General features: G+C 41.8%; 1 protein-coding gene and 1 long non-coding RNA gene across 4 annotated transcripts in view; one reads left to right on the plus strand and one right to left on the minus strand.

The window, feature by feature from the left end:
- Positions 1-184: 184 nt before the first annotated feature.
- On the minus strand, positions 185-7,681 carry ccnh (cyclin H). 3 transcript variants are annotated; one of them, XM_021620926.3, is made up of 10 exons: positions 7,380-7,681; positions 6,999-7,128; positions 4,501-4,623; positions 4,340-4,413; positions 3,868-4,081; positions 3,481-3,644; positions 3,209-3,279; positions 2,947-3,055; positions 556-619; positions 185-479 (listed from the first exon to the last, which is right to left on the minus strand). In XM_021620926.3, the coding sequence occupies exons 2-10, from the start codon at positions 7,113-7,115 to the stop codon at positions 444-446; spliced, it is 972 nt and encodes a 323-aa protein (XP_021476601.1). In that variant the 5' UTR covers positions 7,116-7,128; positions 7,380-7,681; the 3' UTR covers positions 185-443. The 3 variants fall into 3 exon arrangements, with proteins under 3 accessions (XP_021476601.1, XP_090046330.1, XP_090046331.1); XM_090190204.1 differs by having other exon boundaries at positions 185-476; positions 7,380-7,670; XM_090190205.1 differs by lacking the exons at positions 185-479; positions 556-619 and adding an exon at positions 2,662-2,773 and having other exon boundaries at positions 7,380-7,670.
- Positions 7,682-9,305: 1,624 nt separating this feature from the next.
- Positions 9,306-22,835, plus strand: part of LOC149979599 (uncharacterized) — a 75,304-nt gene continuing 61,774 nt past the window's right edge. Inside the window, exon 1 of the long non-coding RNA XR_016484498.1 lies at positions 9,306-9,418. This is a non-coding gene — a long non-coding RNA (uncharacterized LOC149979599). The remainder of the gene's footprint in view (positions 9,419-22,835) is intronic.

Raw genomic sequence — 22,835 nt, forward strand, 5'->3', positions numbered from 1 at the left:
TGAGAACACATGTCTGAGATTTAGAAGTGCAGCTCTGTATCATAGCGCACTGTTATAGTGTATTGAAGCTCTGCTCAGACACAGGATGCCCACCTGAACTTTTTCCATGGAATATTCAAGCATACAGTTATAGCACGTTATCACAAGAGAAACACATTTGGTATGTAAAGGTTGACACCATAAAACAAGTACAAAAATAGGTTTATTATATTACAAGACCATAATGTATGGCCTGATAAGAACACTAATGGTGGATTTTTTCCCCCCACACTGGGTAGACCACCTGTGAGGCCATGAGACAATATTGCTGATCCTTCAGTGGCAAAATGGTTGGGTGATCTATTCAATCCATATAGCAGAAGTTCAGCGTTAGTGATTTAAAGGCAATATGTCAGCTGAATCGGAAATTCAGGGATACAGATTGAATAAAGCACTAATTGTTTTCATAAGTCATCCAAATCTTCATCCGTCCACTCCTCCTAGAAAACACAGCATGCTATTAATGACATGAAATGTAGAGGCACTGGTAGCCAAAATGTATGTGGTTTCACTCACTTCTTCTGTCATGCGGGGCTCTTTCGCTACATGATCGTCATCCTCATATCCTCGTTTTCTTTTCCTGTAGAACGGATTAAGATTTGACTGTCAGATGAAAGAGCGCACAATCTTTTGTTTGGGTGGTATATGAAGTATTGGTGACCGGTAGGCTAAAACTGACTGGATTTATGGAAGGTAAAGAATCATGGAGATCAGTCTGCTGGAAGCTGTTTTAGCAGGCCACATTTGTTAAACATGTTATCCCTTCAAGTCATGCACATCTCCAGTCCCATGTCATCTGTCATGACACCACGGTGAACACCCTGCAAAGTGACTCTCCAGAGTTCATATCCGATTGAATGGATATAGAAGGGGTAGGGTGGCAGTCTTAAATAAATGGTATTAAGATGTAACTGATCAATGTGAGGCCTTTTCAACAGCGTACACTTTGTCTTGCAGGACCGAGTGCACCATCATGGCATTGGCTGCCACCATCCAGGTAATGTGAATTCTACAAAGACTGGACGGGTTGGTCAGTCAACCAAACCGCCATCAAGCCCTGGACCGGAGACTAGGTGAATTTGTATTGAGCATGTAGCTTTCTGGATGTGTCGGTCCACTATAGCTGACTGGATCTGGGAATCTCTTGCCAGTCCCAAAGCCCTGGAACAGACACTGGTGAAATAAGGAAGAACTCCTAACCCAATGCTAGGTTGAACTATATTCAAGCTGAGAGGGCCAGACTGACATGAACAGGACACTGCTAGCCTATTTTGCCAGTTATATTATAGCTTACAGACAGCTAAAGAAAACAGAACTGGATCACCTATATGTTGATTGGCTTGGCCTTTGTCCTGAAATTGGGAGGGGGCCTGACTTGAACCCTAGAGACACTGCCTTTTCAACAGTGGAACCTTCCCAGAGGGCCTCGGGGCAGCGGTGAGCCAAACCATCGTAGCGATAACAACGATCTTCAGGGAAATCTAACATAGCACCTCCAAGACACAAGCCTTAACACACACCACTTGATTTCACAACCCTAACTCCAAAATGGTAGTTTACAATTCACACTAGCTTCTTATACAGGTAACTGCCAAAATAGTGGAAACCCCTGGGTAAATGAGGGTTCTGGAGGCTCTTGTGTGGGGTGCATTTTCCTGGCGTGGTCACAATGGTTTGATGAGCTTGTAAACGATGTAAGCCATGGTCGGTCGTCTCAGTCACCAGATATCTGGGAGATTCTGGAGCGGTGCCTGAGACAGCGTTTCTACCACCAACAAAACACCAAATGATGGAATTTCTCATGGAAGAATGGTGTTGCCCCCCTCCAATAGAGTTCCAGATACTTGTAGAATCTATGCCAAGGTCGCTATGAAGCTGGCGGCTTGTGGTGGCCCAACGTCCTATTAAGACACTTGGGGTTATCTTTATTTTTTCAGTTACCTGTATATAGCACTGAAGCTACTAGCTATATCTTTTGTATGCTGCTTTGCCTGTTGTATGATAGCTTATCATACAAAATGTTAACCTAACAGTTTGTAAGAACTATTTGTAACATGTGCATGTATAACCCTATGGAAACTGCCGATGACTGGGCCTACATACAGTATGTGCTGCTCTGAGAAACTAAAGGAACTGAGAAATCCTCCCTTTATGCCTGGGCACATCAACTGAAGCTTTCATATATTTGCAACTTCAAATGTAACCCTCACTAACCCACTTTCCTTGGTGATAACAAGCCAACACCACACTGACCAAGATACTTGATTAATTTTGTGCAGGCCATATACAGATTCACCTCTCTGTCATTTGGATGAGAACTGGCTGACTTAGTACTGCTCATTCAAACCCCTCTAAAAGTCAGACTTAATTTAGATGCACTGAAGAGTATACAGACTTTACATACCTCACCCAAGTGTTCATAGACTTGATATGGGTGAGATTAAACCCCACTCTTCAAATATATAAAATGTCAGCTGTGCTTCATGGAGCGTGAAACTGTTCTGCTTCCTCTTTATTTCATATAGCTGATGTTTTTATTTTTCTATCTGATAGACAGAACCGTGAATCTTTTGCATCTTATATACACTTGATCGACCTGGCTAAATAAAAACTTAGTATGTATGGAGAAAGGTATTGCTGCTAGACTATTTATTATGAAGGGAGTTTGGATGAGTCCTGATTGTTATAGTAGTCTCAGAAGCCGGAATATCCTCTCGTTACCGGTCAGCCATTCCTATCACACAATATTAACCTGTTACTCAAGTCAGCTGATCATTTCTACCTTGAAATTCACTCCCTAATTGTGCGGTAGTGCACCATGTAACCATACACTCTGCACAAATACAATCTAACAAATGTGTGCGTTTGTAACTGACAGATGCATGCACTCAAGAAGGCTATACGTACATGTTGGAGTTTGTGCCAAAGTCAGCATGGACCCTCTCCAGTTTCACTTTGTAAGCGTTCACCTCGTCTGGTTTTGGAAGTTCATACTTTTTCATGAGACTTTTTATCCCTGTATGAAAAGGAAAAATACATTTTGATGTTTGTCACTGAAACAACATGTTAATGTTGCTTTGTAGAATGTTGATGTGCTGTCAAACAGATCTAACTTGCCACCAAGTGGTTGTAATTGGTAAATGCAACAATGCAGGGAAAAACTACTCACGTCTCATCGCGTCGTACATCTTTAAGAGAGTTTCTTTGTCCTCCTTCAGTCCCATACATTCAGTCAGATAGCTATAACAAAAGGGACAACAAAACTAGTTCAAGACTAAATTGATCATAATTCATGAAAACAGATTGTGAGAATACTACCCTGTCTACAATACACTATGGAATAATGTTTTCACTTGCTGCTCTCTAGGCCATGTTCAGCCCATATCCCCTGGAACATGGCCTTGCTCTAGTCTAGAACACAGAGCCCTGTTAGTGGCCTACCTCTCCATGCTGAGGCCGGCCCGCGACGCACTGTTCAGGATGGCTGTCATGGCTATCTGAGATGGGGGAAACAGCAGCCCACTGTCTGTCAGGGTGGCCCGCGTCAGGAAGTCATCAACACTCTTCCTCAGAGACTCTGGGTTCTCCAGAAGAGGGTACCTTGTCTGCGGAAAAGGTCACCAATAGACAGAGCTGTTGACTGAAGCCTTAGTTGGCACACAACCTGCTGGGTTTTCTATTCTTACAAAATCAACCAAGTCCACAACATGGCTCTTTCAATCTCAGCAGCATACAATTGCACAACACTCCACCAGGTTTATGTTCATCTGCTGTATCTCTACTGCGCATCATTGACCAAGTAAGTATCTCCATTTCCATCTTACCCACCTTGATGTCTATGAGCAGGCCCTCCATAGGTCTGTAGGGGGTGTGCACCACCAGGTGGAAGGTGAGCTGCTGAATGAGAAGGAGCTCATACTCCAAAATCTGTTCAAGAGCCCTCTCCTGCCCAGCCGCACTCTCCTGCACAAGATTCCCCACAAACTGGGTGCTGGACACGTTAAACTCATCCACCTTACAGGACAGGTAGGCACAGATCAGCCTGAAAGAAAATAAAAGAAAGCAAGAAGACAGGGAAGAGGTGGGCCAAAAAGGGATAAGGGTGGCAAGGAGATTGGATGAGAGAAAAAAAGAGCAGAGTAAAGGAAGGTTGGGAGAAGGGAAAGACGTGAGAGAATGAGGGCGAGAGAGGTTATGTACAGTGAGTTCAGAAAATAAAGTGTGTATCTGTATCTAAATAGGAGTTTCTCAACATAAGGCTCTGGGACTACTGGTCAAAGACAAGCCCTTTACTACTCACATGATTGTTCTGGGGTGGTATTCCATCAGTGAGTTGTTCAGGTAAAATCTCCGGAAATACATGATAGCTGTACCCTGTTGAGATGATTGCACTCTTAAGCCCCTTAGATAAATCCAGGTGGTCTAGATCTGATTTACAGTGTACCCTTACAAAATACATACCACAACAGACTTGGGCATCACAGGCTTGAAAGCATTACAGAAGTCAAGGAGTCTCTTCTCATAGTGTCTGAAAAGGACATTCTCCTCGTGAGCCTCCAGGAACACGGCGTCACTAACCCCAGGCTTTATCAAGGCAGGGTCAAAGGAAAGGATGAGAGGGGGAACAACAAGGGCATTAACAAATTCAATGTTGGAAGCAGGTGGCAACTATAATCAAAGTTAAAAGATCCAATGAGGAATTTTTTTTTAAATGTCTAAATCAAATCATTTCTGTGTAGCAAGTACCGAGCAATAATTTTGCTGGGAGTGGTCTGAGTGGGGAGTGGAAAACTTAAAATTAGCTGTTATTGGCAGAGAAGTTTGGAACTCTTTCTTATTGGTCTGTTAACTAGGCCTAATTCACCAGGCAGTCCAAAGCCAAATATTTGTTATAACTTACCCAAGATAGAACACAGCCTGTTATTTTACAATAGGAGCAAATTAATCAGTGTGCAGAACAAGCGAGGAGGTGGGAAGAGCCAAGCACGAGATCCTATTGTCGGGTTCTAGCATCTATTTGCATAATTCCGTTAGGGAACGCATACTCTGAAGTGTGCAATAACTCAATTCACCATTGCACTCCTAAACAGATTATTATTATTTTTTTACTTTGGCAAGGGGTAAAGTCTACTAAACTTAGTCCATTCTGTTCGTAAAAGATTTTAGTTTTGGGAACAGAAAATTGCATTGAGAGCGATAAGAAAAATGTGCAGAATTTTGGAAAGAATCCATCTTTTCCCACTGGCATTCTCACATCTGAGTGTGCAAACGTCAACTGGATGCATACACCATTATTCTCACAGTATTATTCCAACCTCCAAGTTGGAAGTTTACATACACTTAGGTTGGAGTCATTAAAACTCGTTTTTCAACCACTCCTTGTTAACAAACTAAAGTCGGTTAAGACATCTACTTTGTGCATGACAATACATTTTTCCAACAATTGTTTACAGAAATTATTTAACTTATAATTCACTGTATCACAATTCCAGTGGGTAAGAAGCTTACGTACACTTAGTTGACTATGCATTTAAACAGCTTGGAAAATTCCAGAAAATTATGTCGTGGCTTTAGAAGGCTTTCTGATAGGCTAATTGACATCATTTGAGTCAATTGGAGCTATACCTGTGGATGTATTTCAAGGCTTACCTTAAAACTCAGTGCCTCTTTGCTTGACATAATGGGAAAATCAAAAGAAATCAGCCAAGACCTCAGAAAAAAAATTGTAAACCTCCACAGGTTTGATTCATCCTTGGGAGCAATTTCCAAACGCCTGAAGGTACCACGTTCATCTGTACAAACAATTGTTCACAAGTATAAACACCATGGGACCACGCAGCCGTCATACCTCTCAGGAAGGAGACGCGTTTTGTCTCCTAGAGATGAACGCACTTGTGTGAAAAGTGCAAATCAATCCCAGAACAACAGCAAATGACCTTGTGAGGATGCTGGAGGAAACGGGTACAAAAGTATCTATATCCACAGTAAAACGAGTCCTATATCGACATAATCTGAAAGGCCGCTCAGCAAGGAAGAAGCCACTGCTCAAAAACTGCCATAAAAAAAGCCAGACTACATTTGCAAATGCACATGAGGAAAAAGGCTTGCAAGCCAAAAAACACAACCCCAACCGTGAAGCACGGGGGTGACAGCATCATGTTGTGGGGGTGCTGCAGTTCACAAAATAGATGGCATATATCCAAAATTATGTGGATATATTGAAGCAACATCTCAAGACATCAGTCAGGAAGTCAAAGCTTGGTCGCAAATGGGTCTCCAAATGGACAATGACCCCAAGCATACTTGGCTTAAGGACAACAAAGTCAGGGTATTGAAGTGGCCATCACAAAGCCCTGACCTCAATCCCATAAAAAAAATTGTGGGCAGAACTGAAAAAGCATGTGTGAGCAAGGAGGCCTACAAACCTGTCTCAGTTACACCAGCTCCGTCAGGAGGAATGGGCCAAAATTCACCCAACTTATTGTGGGAAGCTTGTGGAAGGCTACCCGAAACGTTTGACCCAAGTTAAACAATTTAAAGGCAATGCTACCAAATACTAATTGAGTGTATGGTAACTTCTGACCCACTGGGAATGTGAGGAAGTAAACGCTTAAATAAATCACTCTACTATTACCCTGACTATTCACATTCTTAAAATAGTGGTGATCCTAACTGACCTACGACAGGGAATTTTTACTAGGATTAAACGTTTAAATGTATTTGGCTAAGGTGTATGTAAACTTCCAACTTCAACTTGTGTGTCTGTCTTTGGGAGGCCGGCAAATAAAATGAGCACACATTTACAGCCTTACTGTGTGTTGGGTCAGAGTCACACCATTGGGTGTATGTAAACTTCGGACTTCAACTATATATATATATATATAAAACACAGGAAATCACGTTGTCTGCACCTGGCCTTTTAACACTAGCCTAATGTCAAATGTTTTAAATCATTTTACCTTCCCACTGGCAAGCATTTTGTTGCGATATTTCTGGTTGGCTTCATATCTCAGTTGTTCCAGACTTTCTTCATTGTCGAATGTCCAGTACTTTTTCTGTGAGCTAATGTGAAACATGGTGAAGCTCTGACTGCACATAACAGAAAATTGATTGTCAAATACTGTTACTTGAATAAGAGTTACATAACATCACATGTGCATGCTACGTTAGCAAGCCAACAAACGGATTAGCCTATGCTATAGCATTTGATAGTTCGTTGCCTGTCCAATAGAAAATATTATAGCTAGTTTAAAGAAGCAAGTGACATTAAGCGGTAGCGAGTATTAAGCAAGCTGGTTGGCAACATTGAAGAAGAAGAAGAGGCCCCGTTCTTTCCTTACCGTTTAGCTAGCCGATGGTAGCTAAGGCGTTAGCAACAGCCGGCTAGCACTATCTAGTCGGTCGTTGCTGTTCGACTTGTTAGCGAAGCTTCTACTAGCTGTCTAATCAAACTCCAGATGATCCGTACAAACGTTATGATATAACTAACTTGCTAGCTCGATAAACTATTAATATCTTTATGATTTTGAAAGTAACTAACTATCTTAGCAAGTAGCTTGCACATTCATATCAACAGCATGTCCATTGCGTAGTTGTACCGTAATATATGGTAAAGTGCGCAAATTGATATGCGCATGTAGGTGGGCAGGTAGCATTTATTGTCATGAAGCTTGACCCAGAGGCAGCTCTTAAGAGTGGTGAGTAGCTAGAACAGCCACAAAGTAAAACAAACAATGTACAACTGAACCTTAACCACACTGCTAACCCTAATGACTAAACCAAACCTTAAATTAAGACCAAAAAGCACATTTTTGTTTTCATGAATTTTATCATATATACAATTTTGACTCAGCAGCTGGCACATCAAATGGAAATTGCTCAGTGCGGCCTCCAGGATTCATGACAATACACGTCAACCTGCTGTACTGTACAGTGGGGTGCATGTATGGGTTAAAGTCAAGATCACCTAGGATGAATAATTAGACTACACCTTTATATGATTTTTTATCATCACAGCTGGGGCTCTTTTGTTCAGGGCATAAAGCTGTGGTAGTGTGATTTTGATAACTGATTATATCAAAGGCAAACAGCTCTTCAACATAACTCTCCATATCTATCTAACACACCCACACACACACACACACACACACACACACACACACACACACACACACAAACAGAGAGAGAAAGAGAGGGAAAGAGAGCGAGCGGAAGGAGAGAGAGAGAGAGAGAGAGCAGCAATTAAATTCATTAAAAATCCTACAATGTGATTTTCTGGATTTTTTTCCTCATTTTGTCTGTCATAGTTGAAGTGTACCTATGATAAAAAATTACAGGCCTCTCTCATCTTTTTAAGTGGGAGAACTTGCACAATTGGTGGCTGACTAAATACTTTTTTGCCCCACTGTAAGTACAATTATGGGTAGGGCTTTATGCTGAGAAGAACGTCAGAAATTGAAAGACCAAGGTTGGTGTGGATACACAAGCTGGCCTTTTGGCCATAGGAGAACATAACCTATGATCAGTGGTAGCCTATTCCATTTAGAAAAATTTGGGCATCAACATAGATGATTGTTTAGTTGTTGTTATAGGCACTGTCAGCACATAGTTTTTATTAAATATCAAATAAATGTCCATTTAACAACCCGTTGAGTTCCATTTTCTCTTGACATTTGAAATAACAAGTATGCAGAGGCTTGCTACAAGCTAAAGACAAGACATTTCTTTGGAATCACTGAAACCCCCACATCTATTCACCAAACTAAAAGCCATGTCATCTCCTGGCCAATTTTATTTGTCTATTTGTCAGATCCGTCCCACCAAAATCATAGGCTATGGCCAAAACATAGAAGGGGATATTTTTTAGCCTTTAGCCAGTCAATGGGGTGGCAGGGTAGCCTAGTGGTTAGAGCGTTGGACTAGTAACTGTAAAGGTTGCAAGTTCATATCCCTGAGCTGACAAGATACAAATCTGTCGTTCTGCCCTTGAACAGGCAGTTAACCCACTGTTCCTAGGCCATCATTGAAAATAAGAATTTGTTCTTAACTGACTTGTCTAGTTAGATCAAAAAAAATCAAGGACAAATTTACTGTTTCTGAGAAAGGTTTCTAATTGAAATATAAAAATCAGCAACTGAATCAAATGTTTACTATAGCAGACAAAAAAGGTTTACTCAACCCCCACTCTACCTAGTGGTTCCGTATTGCCTTATTTGCATAAACATTAGAAATGTATGAATAATAAATGTCCTTGCGTTCAGTGGGAGCCATTCATTTGAATATCATCATAGCACTACAGTTGTATGTCCTGTGTGCGGTGTTATCACGAAGCCCTTAAAGCCTGCATATTGAACCAAAAGCAAAGGAAATGCTATAGCAGGTATGTGGGACTTTTCAATATTTTTATTTCTTGCACACGCTGTCAATTGGCAGTACATTTTCAGTCTGAGCGTTTTAACAGATATGGTTTTATTATGGCATGCTATGTACAGGGAGCTTGTATCTAGCCTACAATACCGACCGCTCGTTCTTTGCCCTGTGAATTGCATAAACATGAAGCATCAATGCATTATTGATGAGACCATAGCAACGTATACAAGCTATGGTGTGTGTGTGTGTGTGCGCGCCATGTGTGCATATGTGCGTGTATGTGGGTGTGTTCGTGTTCACTTCTAGGTGGTTTTACCCTGCATTTGATAACATGCAGCTAGGCATGTATATAGCATAAATCTACACTTTCCTGTTGTTGTCAACAATATGTTGCCTAGTTTCCCTATTTGCATTATTTTTCCCCTGTGTATGGGATGTGGGTATGTGTGTGTGTGTGTGTGTGTGTGTGTGTGTGTGTGTGTGTGTGTGTGTGTGTGTGTGTGTGTGTGTGTGTGTGTGTGTGTGTGTGTGTGTGTGTGTGTGTGTGTGTGTATGTGTGTGTGTGTGTGTGTGTGTGTGTGTGTGTGTGTGTGTGTGTGTGTTTGTGTGAGAGAGAGAAAAAGAAAGAAAGAGTGAGAAATACAGACAGACAGAGAGAGAGAGAGAGAGAGAGAGTCTTGATACATATTGCTATCTGTGTGACTAAGGGCTGTGTTTATGCGTTCTGACAGAATGTGAGTGGTGGGAAATCACACAGGGTTGCTTTGGCATCAGCAGATCAACCAAATGATCTGAGCAACACCCTGATCGAGTTACTCTTATTTAGTCTAAAATGAACTGCATTCGCACTAGCCTGTGCAGCACGATGCAAAAATATTGCTTCCTCTAAAAACCTTTAGGCATTGACACATTACTGCTACTTCCAGAGATTCACATAGAGATTGTCTTTGAGCAGCAATTTGAATATGAAATAGGAATGATAGTGTGGAATGGGGATTGCCTTGTTGGCTGTACTTTACTGTGATGATGCTTTTTGTGATGTCGTCGTCATGATCTGATTGTAGTGCATATTGCTATCTGAGTGATTGATTGACACTTTTTTTTTTTTACAAGCATTACACTGTACCACATACGGAATACCAGACACTAAAGGATTTCCATTCAAATTGAATATATGTTTTGTGCAATTAAAATTAGCGGGTCCAATACTAGCCTACCGTTTATTATTCCTTGTGAATCTAGAAGCTCTAAATGTTCTCTAAAAACACTACACACCTGTCCTCTGTAAGGTGGTTACCATGATGAGGGACAAGACAGGCCAAAAGGAAGGCTACTTGCTCTACCAATCAACCTTATATGTTGTGGACCCAGTCAGTATGATTAGGATTATGATGAAGAAAACTGATTAGAGCCATGATGACCATGGAACAATGATGATGATGATGATGATGATGGTTATGATGATGATTATGAGGGTGTTGACCAGGTTGATGATGATAATGATGGGTTCCTACCTTTGAGTTTGTTTTTTAATTTTCATGGTTGTTATTAACTTTTCTCAGAATCATGTTATGGCATTCAGGTATTGGCAGTGGTCATTGACAGAAAATTACATAACATTTGGTTTGAGATTGGAGTTAAAATGCTGTTTATTTGTACAGATGTGTGTATCAATTCTTAATGATGCATGTTATTTTTATGGCCCGTTCTTCCTTACCAACATGTTAGTCTATATTACGTGACAATCAGTGTTACTTTTTGTTTTATCAATGTGTATTCTGGCTTAGACAGACTCAGGTAATTCCTTATTTAAATCCCCATCATGCCAATATTAATTATTGCTCTCCACAATACCCACCCCTTTTAATTTCCCTACCCACCCTTGATGCAGTGGTTGCCATGGTGACCAGGAGTTGCTGTGGTAATGTCAGTAGCTCCCCCAAGGACATGCATTGGGTCAGGTGAGTACTGACATAGAGCTCCCTCAAGAGCACACCTCACCACCACTGGAGTGTGTGAATGGAATTACACTGATACAGAATCGACTCCTGTGCTTGATCAGTAATGAAACCAAATTAGTTTTTTGTTTGTTATTAATTTAGTCTTTTTTTGTATGGATATATCCCACATACATTATGTCACCAAACTTGTTGATCTGACAATGTAAGTGCTTTCTGTTGTATCAGATTAACTTGTGAGAGTGCCCGTGTGCATATGTGTGTGTGTGTATGTGTGTGTGTTTGTCTGAGTGTGTATGGGTTTCTCCAGCCAGCCAGGTTGGCATTAAACCTCCTCCCTCCCCTCCCCCTCTCCCTCAGACAGCTAGCGCTCCCCTTCCACCCCTCTCCCTAATTGAGCTTTGTGTCTACCTTCTCTCCATTCAAATCCAGACACATTTGCATACGCTGTGCGCCAACTCCACAGCTGTACAGTAGCGCACTAAAGGAGGAACACGGACCTGCTTTACGTGATGTGCATTCTTAACAGGCAGGGAACCAGCTCTACTCTTCTCCCCTGGAAACACATCAATTCATCCATCTATCCATCCACACTGGGAGGAGCAAAGAAAGAGGAGGAAAAGGGCAGAAATAAATTGCTGGCAGTTTATTTCCATAAATGTATGGTGATATATCACACACACACACACACACACACACACACACACACACACACACACACACACACACACACACACACACACACACACACACACACACACACACACATACAGAGCGAAGTAAGGAATTCTGACAGAAGTAAGTGTTTCTATTAGTACAATATTACTTATCTGGTCTGAATTACAACCCCAATGTACCTTCCAAGCTACATTAAAGATGTATGCACATCCTTAAGGGGAATGTTAAGACCCCAAGGCCAATATTTTATTCACTTATTGGCTGGATCTTGCTCACATTGCAACTCATTTCTGGATTCATTCAAAAGACTGACTTGAAGGTTCGCTGAAATCAGATGCTCCACCGTCTAATAGAAGTCTAACAGAGATGTCCTTGGTAGACAATGGTTGGGCTGCACTCAAGAATCCCTCCTCGGATATACCAATGGACAAGTTATTGGATCAAATTTATCAACGCATTCACCAGGAATACAAATCTGCTATGGCAATGTTTCTGCTTTTGTTGTTTTATGGATCCATTAGTGTGTGAATGTTAGCTGCAAGTGTAGACCTACTACAAAAGTTTGGGTAAGAGGCTGTGTTTCAAGGTTGGTACTGTATGTCTTTGTAAATATTGATACATATGTGGACACAGGCTGAAGACCCATATTGTGCTCTGTCACTCAGACTGTCTCCATCCCGAGGTGAAAAGGGGAGAGAGATGTGAAAGTGCAGGCATTCATGTGAAAATCCAATCCTTCACAGTACACAGCCCCTGCAAAGTCTTCCAAATGACCCTTTATATCAATGTGCCATGTCCGCACCTTTCCAAATAGCCAGCCCATTCCACCGACATGGATACATGTAGGCTGCTGCTTGAGTAATGTATGACCTGTCTGTGCAATGTGTTCTCTGTCTGCCCCTCTGGTGTGTGTGTGTGTGTGTGTGTGTGTGTGTGTGTGTGTGTGTGTGTGTGTGTGTGTGTGTGTGTGTGTGTGTGTGTGTGTGTGTGTGTGTGTGTGTGTGTGTGTGTGTGTGTGTGTGTGTGTGTGTGTGCGAGCGAGTGAGTGAGTGAGTGAGAGAGAGAGAGAGAGAGTGAGTGAGAGAGGGAGTGAGATCGAATAGAGAGAGGAGAGAGGGAGCATGTGAGAATGAACATTTCCATGGACAGCAGTGTAAAGTATGGAGAAATACATGAGAGGCTCCAATGGAAAGATGCACAAGGTTGACTGAATGAAGATAGGTTGTATAACCTACCTTTACAGTATGTCCTACTACTCGTGGTTTGGTGCGGAGGTTTTCCTCTGATTTTCTTGTAAGCTAGTAGCTACTGGAATTGAGATGGGACCGGGATATAAGCTATACATAGCTTGCGCCATTGAAAATATATCCAAGTCATGATGGGCATATCCCAAATCAAATCAATGAGTAGCTTAAATATCTGAAAACCTCACTGTATGCTAGTGGTGGATGTGGAGCTGTTTCCGTGTTGGGAGATTGTTTGTTTGTTTGAAAAAATGAACACATTAGCCTGTTAATAACGCACAGCGAAAATATTTTGTTCCATTTTGTTAACCTTGTTTGTATTGTCATACAATATAGCCTATTGCTTAATGAAATATCAATGCTTCAGTGCTTCAAATAGGCCTACCAGTGATAAACAAGCCATATTTGTTTCATGTTTCCATTGGCCTTCTGTCTGATATTGTAATAGTTGTGCATTCCATCAATTAGCCTACATTGTGGTGAAGCTTACATTTATTTGAGCTAAATAAATAGAATTTAAAAAAATTACTAGTAGGCCTATCAGGGATGTCCTGTCATTTTCAAATAGGCTAATCTAAGACATGAGATAGGCTGTACCGGAAAAAAAACGGCAATATTTGAGTTTATGGAGGCTGTTTTAGTTTTTATTACTGATTGGAAATTCGAGGGTTAGAAGCTGGGTGTTGATTGGCTGAAGTGCTGCACTATAATCACGAGGTGCCCCTATGATCTATGCCGTCTTTAATTGCCTTCCCTCACATGAAAAGCATTAAATGGCCAGTGATGATTCACCGCTGAACGTGTCAAGCCTTCCAGGGACTTCAACAAAATGCATGGCAGGTGGATCAGGCATCGCAGTCACAAGTTCTCTGTTTTCCCTGACAAATGTGCAGTTTAAATCACACTCAAATCATTTTAAAACACTCTAGTAGTTTGGCAATTACAATCATTTTATTCTATAAATATTGCAAATGGAAGTCCTAACCTTTTAGTGAACACCTAAAAAGATTGGGGTTTGACATGAGACGGAGACAAGTTAAACAATAGCATCCCTCTGGGCACAGACGTTAATTCAACGTCTTTTCCACATCGGTTCACTGTAATTTCCTTGAAATGATGTGGAAACAACATCGATTCAACCAGTGTGTATCCAGAGGGGTAGGTATACTGGGAACAAGTTCACAACTGGCATATAATACAACACATATTTGCATTAGACATGTTTTTAATTGAACGCTTTCTAACTGAGGCATTTTGATCATGCTGCTCATGCAGGGATTTTAGAATTTAGAATTAAGCTATATTAATTTCCAAAATCATTTCCATCATTTTTGTTCCTCTTATTTTTGGAACAAATTCATTTCCTAAATCATTATTTAGAGAATAGACAATACAATTTGGTATGTGCATGTTGCATTTCTATTGTAGGCTATATAAAGCATCCCTTTTGCTAACTATAAAGACAATTTGATTAAGCCCATAATGCCTATGGGTCCATGAATTCTCTTTAATTTTCTCTCACATTTCAATTCAACAGCACTCTAATTATTGATTTGATTCAAGCAATTTCCAAGGTATGGATGGCTTGATTCATGTGCACGGTCAATAGCAAAGGCTTTGGGTTTCTGTGTAGGAAGTGCTTTTGTCTTAAATGGTATGCTATTTTATTCGGGATAATGCATTTTAAGGATCTCTCTGTCTCTCTCTGTGTGTGTGTGTGTGTGTGTGTGTGTGTGTGTGTGTGTGTGTGTGTGTGTGTGTGTGTGTGTGTGTGTGTGTGTGTGTGTGTGTGTGTGTGTGTGTGTGTGTGTGTATGATGCACCTACAAAAAGACCAATATCACCCAGCTTAAGTGATAACTATAGTATAGTTACAGTAAATATAATATCCACTAGATGGTGCCAAGGTACTATTACGTGGGTTTCTGATGCTTTGGACAATACTCTTGGTAAAGGAATGCAAGGATGCATTTGTTAACTTTCAGGGGAAATGTCTTCAGTGTGGTGTATATTTAAATCATATGGTTATTGTTCACATAGAAGTTAATAAGGACCGCCCAGAAAAGTAATGTTCTTACTGTTTAATTTATAGTTTAGCTCATCACTATGCGTTATTAACAGGCTAATGGGTTCATTTTTCAACCTAACAATCTCCCAACACAGAAACTGCTCTACATCAACCACTAGCATACCGTGGGTTTTTTATAATATTTACGATATTAATTGATTTGTGCTGGGATATGCCCATCACGATTTGGAAATATTCTTAATGGCGCAAGCTATGTATAGCCTATATCCCGTTCCCTCTTTCTCGCTCACTCTTTTTCGCTCTCTTTTCCACACACACAAATTAGAGCAGCATATTATTAGCTCATAGTTGTGTTATGGGCCACCCTGTTTGTCTTGTCTCAGATTCTCTGTGGGTTTGAATAGCTATGGTAAAGAGAGTGGGGGGAAGCACCGGAGACGTACAAACTGCCAGCACTGTGAGACACTATGGAGATTACAGGTAGCCATTCATTAAACCATAGTCCAGTCTAACGGACCCCTTTGCCTGTTTTCTTTATTCATTTCCCCAGTCCCTTTCTCTCTGAAAGAGACCCAATAGGGCCCAGCAGGTGAATGTAAAGAAACACCAAAGGACTCCCCTCCGACCAGCCTTTCACATGTGGACAATACCCTGCCCACCTCTTGTACCACCACATTAAAAACATGATTAAAGCACTTCCTGTTAGGTATTGATTGAGGGTGCAAAACTAAAACCAACACAAATCCTGCGCCAGAATCCCCCAAAAGATAATAAGGCCCTCCCCCAAAGGCTGGGGATGAAATGCTTTGTGAGGTTTGTGTTTTCTGTGTGTGTGTGTGTGTGTGTGTGTGTGTGTGTGTGTGTGTGTGTGTGTGTGTGTGTGTGTGTGTGTGTGTGTGTGTGTGTGTGTGTGTGTGTGTGTGTGTGTGCGTGTGCATGTGCGTGTGTTTGTGTGTGTGTGTGCTTGTGTCTATGCCAGAGGTGTATAGAGGAGAAGGCTATAATTAATTTGGAGGTTAGGTTGCTCAGGAAACGAGGAAAGAAAGATCTCACTGTACATTCTTTCTCACAAGTACAATGTCAGACACAATGACTCTAAAGACAACCGTGTCTGTATAGCTTGATGTGTTTCCCATGCCCTGTTCAATTTGCTATTTTTGATTGCATTAAAAGTAATAATATCTCATTCACAATTAAGTCCTTAATTTTTCTGTGTTTCATCTCAGTTAGTATTTTTGTAAACCCATCTTTCAAAGCAATATGAGCAAATGCACAGTTTCTTTGTATACTGTATACCAAAAGAAACTGTCTCTGTTGTCTTGAAGGGATTTGCATTGAAGGAAATTGGGATGAATAAGTGAAGTCAAGTGTTAAACCACTAAGCAAAAACTGGTTGAATCAACGTTGTTTTCACGTCATTTTTACCAAGAAATTCCATGTGATGATGTTGAATCAACATGGAAAACTGATTGGATTTGATATAATTTATCAATATAACTAATACTTTTAACCTAAATCCAATGACTGTGAAATATTTTGTTGATTTCAAATCAATTCAAGTTTTCTGGTAGAATTTCACGTTGATATCACGTTAGTTGACAACTCAACCACATGTAAATCAAAACTACAGTGCCTTGCAAAAGTATTCACCCCCCGTCACGCCCTGAACTTAGAGATTTGGTTAGGTCAGGGTGTGATTTGGGTGGGCATTCTAGTTTTCTATTTCTTTTTTGGCCGGGTATGGTTCCCAATCAGAGGCAACTGTCTATCGTGGTCTCTGATTGGAAATCATACTTAGGCAGCCTGTTTCCCACCTGAGTTTGTGGGATCTTGTGTTTGTGTGTAGTTGCTTTCTGCACTGCAATATAGCTGTACGTTCATTTTGCATTTTGGTGTTTTTTGGTGTCATTTAAAATAAAAGTATAATGTACGCCTACCACGCTGCATATTGGTCTCATTCCGACGACGGACGTAACAGAAGATCCCACCACCAAGTGACCAAGCAGCGTGCCCAGGAGTGGAGGACATCATGGACCTGGGAGGAGGTAATGGCAGGGGACAAGACCCTGCCATGGAAGAAGGCGGAGGCAGCGAGAGAGGAACGGCGACGAGATCAGGAATCTTGCACGAGAGGCAGCCTCCCCCCCCAAAAAATTTGGGGGGGCACACGGAGTGGTCGGCGGAGCCGAGGGTTGAACCAGAGCCAGTCAGGGAGTCGAGTGAGGAGCTCGGCGCAAGATTCCGGAGAGAAGTGCTGGCGTTGAGAGCGCTGCAGAGCGGGCGTGCTGTGGAGCGTGACACCAGTCCGGTGTCATGTGCACCGCATCTGGCCTCCGGTGTGCCTCACCAGTCCGGTGCGTCCTGTGTCTACTCCGCGCACTCACCCTGGGGTGTGTGTCACCGTTCAGGCACCATGTTATGCGGTTCTACGCACCGTGTCTCCAGTGCACCTTCATAGCCCAGTACGTCCTGTGCCAGCGCCCCGCACTGCCGGGCTAAAGTAAGCCTCCAGCCAGGACGGGTTGTGCCAGCTGTAAGGGTCCCACGCATCAGGCCTCCAGTGCGCCTCCACAGTCCAGAGCTTCCGGCGACGGTTCCCAGTCCAGAACTTCTGGCAACGGTTCCCAGTCCAGAGCTTCCGGCAACGGTTCCCACTCCAGAGCTTCTGGCGACGGTCCACAGTCCGGAACCTCCTGAGGCGGTCCACAGTCCAGAACCTCCTGAGGTGGTCCACAGTCCGGAACCTCCTGAGGCGGTCCACGGGCCGAAGCCTCCAGTGACGATCCAGGATCCATGCGCCGAAGCCTCCAGTGATGATCCTTGGCACAAAGCCTGCAGTGATGATCCATGGCCCGAAGCCTGCAGTGATGATCCATGGCCCGGAGCCTGCAGTCAAGATCCAAGGTCCGGAGTCTCCAGCTATGGTCTGCAGTCCAGAGCCTCGAGCGACGGTCGGCAGTCCAGAGCCTCCAGCGACGGTCGGCAGTCCAGAGCCTCTAACGACGGTCGGCAGTCCAGAGCCTCTAACGACGGTCGGCAGTCCAGAGCCTCCAGCGACGGTCTGCAGTCCAGAGCCTCCAGCGACGGTCGGCAGTCCAGAGCCTCCAGCGACGGTCGGCAGTCCAGAGCCTCTAACGACGGTCAGCAGTCCGGAGCCTCCAGCGACGAGCTACGGTATGGAGTCCTTGGCTACGATCTACGGTCTGGAGTCCCCGGCGACGATCTACGGTCTGGAGTCCCCGGCAACGATCTACAGTCCGGAGCCTCCGGCGACGATCCACGGTCCGGAGCCTCCGGCGACGATACACGGTCTGGTTCCTCCAGCGACGAGACGGTCCGGAGTCCCCGGCGACGATCTAGGGTCCGGAGTCTAGCGATGATCTACGGTCCGGAGTCCCCAGCGATGATCTACGGTCCGGAGCCTCCAGCGACGATCCACAGTCCGGTTCCACTGAAGTTTAGGGATCAACAAGCGGGTCTACACCCCGAACCGGAGCTGCCACCGAGGCTAAATGCCCACCTGGACCCTCCCTCATAGAGTCAGGTTTTTTGCCAGAGTCCGCACCTTTGAGGAGGGGGGGAGAGAGCCTGTTTATTTCTCTATTTGGTTAGGTCAGGGTGTGATTTGGGTGGGCATTATAGTTTTCTATTTCTTTGTTGGCCGGGTATGGTTCCCAATCAGAGGCAGCTGTCTATCGTTGTCTCTGATTGGGGATCATACTTAGGCAGCCTGTTTTCCACCTGAGTTTGTGGGATCTTGTGTTTGTGTTTAGTTGCTTTCTGCACTGCATTTAGCTTTATGTTCGTTTTGCATTTTGTTGTTTTTTGGTGTCATTTAAAATAAAAGTATAATGTATGCCTACCACGCTGCACCTTGGTCTCCTTCTAACAACGAACGTAACATCCCCCTTGGCATTTTTCCTATTTTGTTGCATTACAACCTGTATTTTAAATAGATTTTTATTTGGATTTCATGTAATGGACATTCACAAAATAGTACAAATTGGTGAAGTAAAATGAAAAAAATAACTTGTTTCAAAAAATACAAAAACAAAACAAGAAACAGAAAAGAGGGCTGTGCATATGTATACACCCCCTTTGCTTTGAAACCCCTAAATAAGATCTGCTGCAACCAATTACCCTCAGAAGTCACATAATTAGTTAAATAAAGTCCACCTGGGTGCAATCTAAGTGTCACATAATCTGTCACGTGATCTCAGTATATATACACCTGTTCTGAAAGGTCCCAGAGTCTGCAACACCAAGCAAGATGCACCACCAAGCAAGCCTCACCCTGAAGACCAAGGAGCTCTCCAAACAGTTCAGGGACAAAGTTGTGGAGAAGTACAGATCAGGGTTGGGTTATACATTTTTTTATCAGAAACTGATAAAGCAACACTCGAGTGTTTTAAGCGAAACATTTAAATGTCTTGGAATGGCCTAGTCACAGCCCAGACCTCATTCCAATTGAGAATCTGTGGTGTGACTTAAAGATTTCTGTACACTAGCGGAACCCATCCAACTTGAAGGAGCTGGAGCAGTTTGTACGCTCAAATTTTCCGTTTTTTTTTGTCACATTTCTATTTTGATTTACAATTAAAAAATATTTTGCATCTTCAAAGTGGTAGGCGTGTTGTGTTACTCAAATGATACAAACCCCCCCAAAAAATCAAGGCAGCAAAATAGGAAAAATTCCAAGGGGGTGAATACTTTCACAAGCCACTGTAGACGTTGAACTGACATCTGTGCACGGTGGGAAAGAATGCTGAGCTATAATTTGAGGTTTATACTGTATCTATAAAGTGATTTTCAATTTAATTGATACCATTCAATCAGCTTCTGTAAAATGCATCATTAATGCATATTAAATTGTCATTAATCTAATTCAACTGAGGACTGTTTCTGGTGTGTCTTTCTCTCTTTGCGTCTAAAAAGAAGTAGAGAAGGACTTAACTCAGAATACACGCTTTTGGTTTTATTCAGTCTATGCATCCTTTCAGTATACTTTCGGTGACAGTTTTGCTATTTTGCATTTGCCTCCATTAATAACATAATTAGGATGATTTTCCACACTGTATGGTGTTGCCTCATTGAAAGGACTCTTGTCATTGTTATGTAAACAAGCTTTTTTTGCCTGTATGACGACATAGGAAAGGCTTTGGAATATAAATTAGCTTTTTGCATATCTGTGAATATGTTTGTGTGTGTGTCTAGAGAGAGAGAGAGTCCCAAAAACAGCATAAATATTGTATTTCTTTGTTTGACGGAAGTTTGACACATATTCATGTTTCCCCAACAAATACCCGTGTCATATTTTTCCTTTGTAAGTCACCTTCCAAACAATGTATCCTGACAATTATCCAGGGGAAATTCCTGATCAAAACTGATCATCCTTTTCTCTGTCTACATCTCACTTCCATCACATTCTGTGCTATAGCAGACCTCTCCCTATATTTTAATTTGTTTTTTGAATTTTGTGTTGCATCACTCATAATTTGATATGCTAAAATCGCTTTTACGAAACGATTAAGTCATACAGTATATTTCATGCGTTACAATATTGTGTATTTTTATTGATAAAATACAGAGTTAAAAATATATTATGAAAACTTGTGCTGTAGCCTACTACTGAACATTTTCAATAATTAAACAGCTTGTTCCCTATTCCAACAACAGAGGGCGATGTGCATTGGACTAAATATTATAAATAATGTGAACTGTAACAAACATGTAAAGGGACTGTGGTTTGTCTGTGTATGCTTTTGTAATAGTTTGATGATCACATTATTGCTTAATTCTAAATCAACATCTTAATCATACTGGTAGGAATCTAAGTTGGCCTCATTCCATTAGAAATCATTTGGATAGGCAATAACTAGTTATACCTTTGGTATAATAAAATAAAATAAAAAGACAACCCCTAAATCAAAATGTGTCTTGATTTAGAGAATTAATGTATTCTTCACATTGACACTAGGTTGCATTGGAGTGCAATACATTGCAACCAAAAAAGCGAGGAAAAGAAAGAGCTTACATGTAGCATTGAAAAAGGTTAGAAATCCTCATTCAGAGGAAATTGACATGTTTGAAAATGAGGTGGAGGAGGGAGAGAGGGGGGGACCAGAGAAAGAGGCCCCTCAGGCTATCTCCTATGGTAAAGTGGCTCTAGGCTGTGGCTGAAGTGTATTTAACACAGCCTACGCAGTATTCAGAGAAGGGTTAGGGTACCACGCCTACACCAAGACCCTGCAGCCCCCTTGATTCAGTGAACTCTCTCTCACACACACACACTCACATCCCTCCTGTCAGCCAATGTGTCTGAATGAATGACTTCATGTTGACAACAACAGGAGATTTATACTATATAAATAGCTTTAAGCAAAACAAAGCATACTATTTTTTTTGTTACTAGAATGTTTTAAGAATATAATCAGTGGTGCAAAGAACTTAAATAAAAATAATTTTAAGTACTACTTAAGGATTTTGGTGGGGAATAAGAACTTTACTTTACTATTTATAGTTTTGACAACTTTTACTTTTGCTTCACTACATTCCTCAAGAAAAAAGTGTACTTTTTCTCCATACATTGTCCCTGACACCCAAAAGTACTCGTTACATTTTGAATGCTTGGAAGGACAGGAAAATGGTCAAATGCACACACTTATCAAGAGAACATCCTTGGTCATCCCTACTGCCTCTGATCTGGCGCACTCACTAAACACAAATGCTTTGTTTGTAAGTGATGTCTGAGTTTTGGAGTGTGCCCCTGGCTATCCATAAGTAAAACTTTTTTTTTTTTAAATCAATGGTGCCGTCTGGTTTGTTTAATAAAAGGAATTTGAAATGATTTATACTTTTACTTTTGATACGTAAATATATTTAATAAATCCAAATACTTGACTTTTAATCAAGTAGTATTTTACTGGGTGACTTTCACTTTTGCTTGAATAATTTTCTATTAAGGTATCTTTACTTTTACTCAAGTATGACAATTGGGTTGGCTTTGCACCAATGGAAATCACAATTTGAAAATGTGCAATAGACGTGGAATAGATGTTGAATTGACATCTGTGCCCAGTGGCAGGACAGCTGCCACTGCCTCTCTGCATGCATGACTCACACCTGCAGCCTCAGTAGCCTCAAGTTATTTTACACGCGCTTATACACATACTGTAGGTATTAGACAAATCTCCACCCATATAGTATTTATAAAGAAGATCAGAGCGATACGTACATTCAGAGACGTACACTGAGTATACCAAACATTAGAAACACCTTCCTAATATTGTGTTGCAATATTAGCCCTAAGAACAGCCTCAATTCATTGGCCTATGTACTCTTCAAGGTGTCGAAAGTGTACCAAAGGGATGCTGGCCCATGTTGACATTGCAGGGAATCTCAACGCGTTACAGGGAAGACATCCTCCCTCATGTGGTACCTTTCCTGCAGGCTCATCCTGACATGACCCTCCAGCATGACAATGCCACCAGCCATACTGCTCATTCTGTGCGTGATTTCC

This window comes from Oncorhynchus mykiss, chromosome 11, assembly GCF_057628025.1.
Source record: "Oncorhynchus mykiss isolate SJ-2025 chromosome 11, ASM5762802v1, whole genome shotgun sequence".
NCBI classification, from domain to species: Eukaryota; Metazoa; Chordata; class Actinopteri; order Salmoniformes; family Salmonidae; genus Oncorhynchus; species Oncorhynchus mykiss.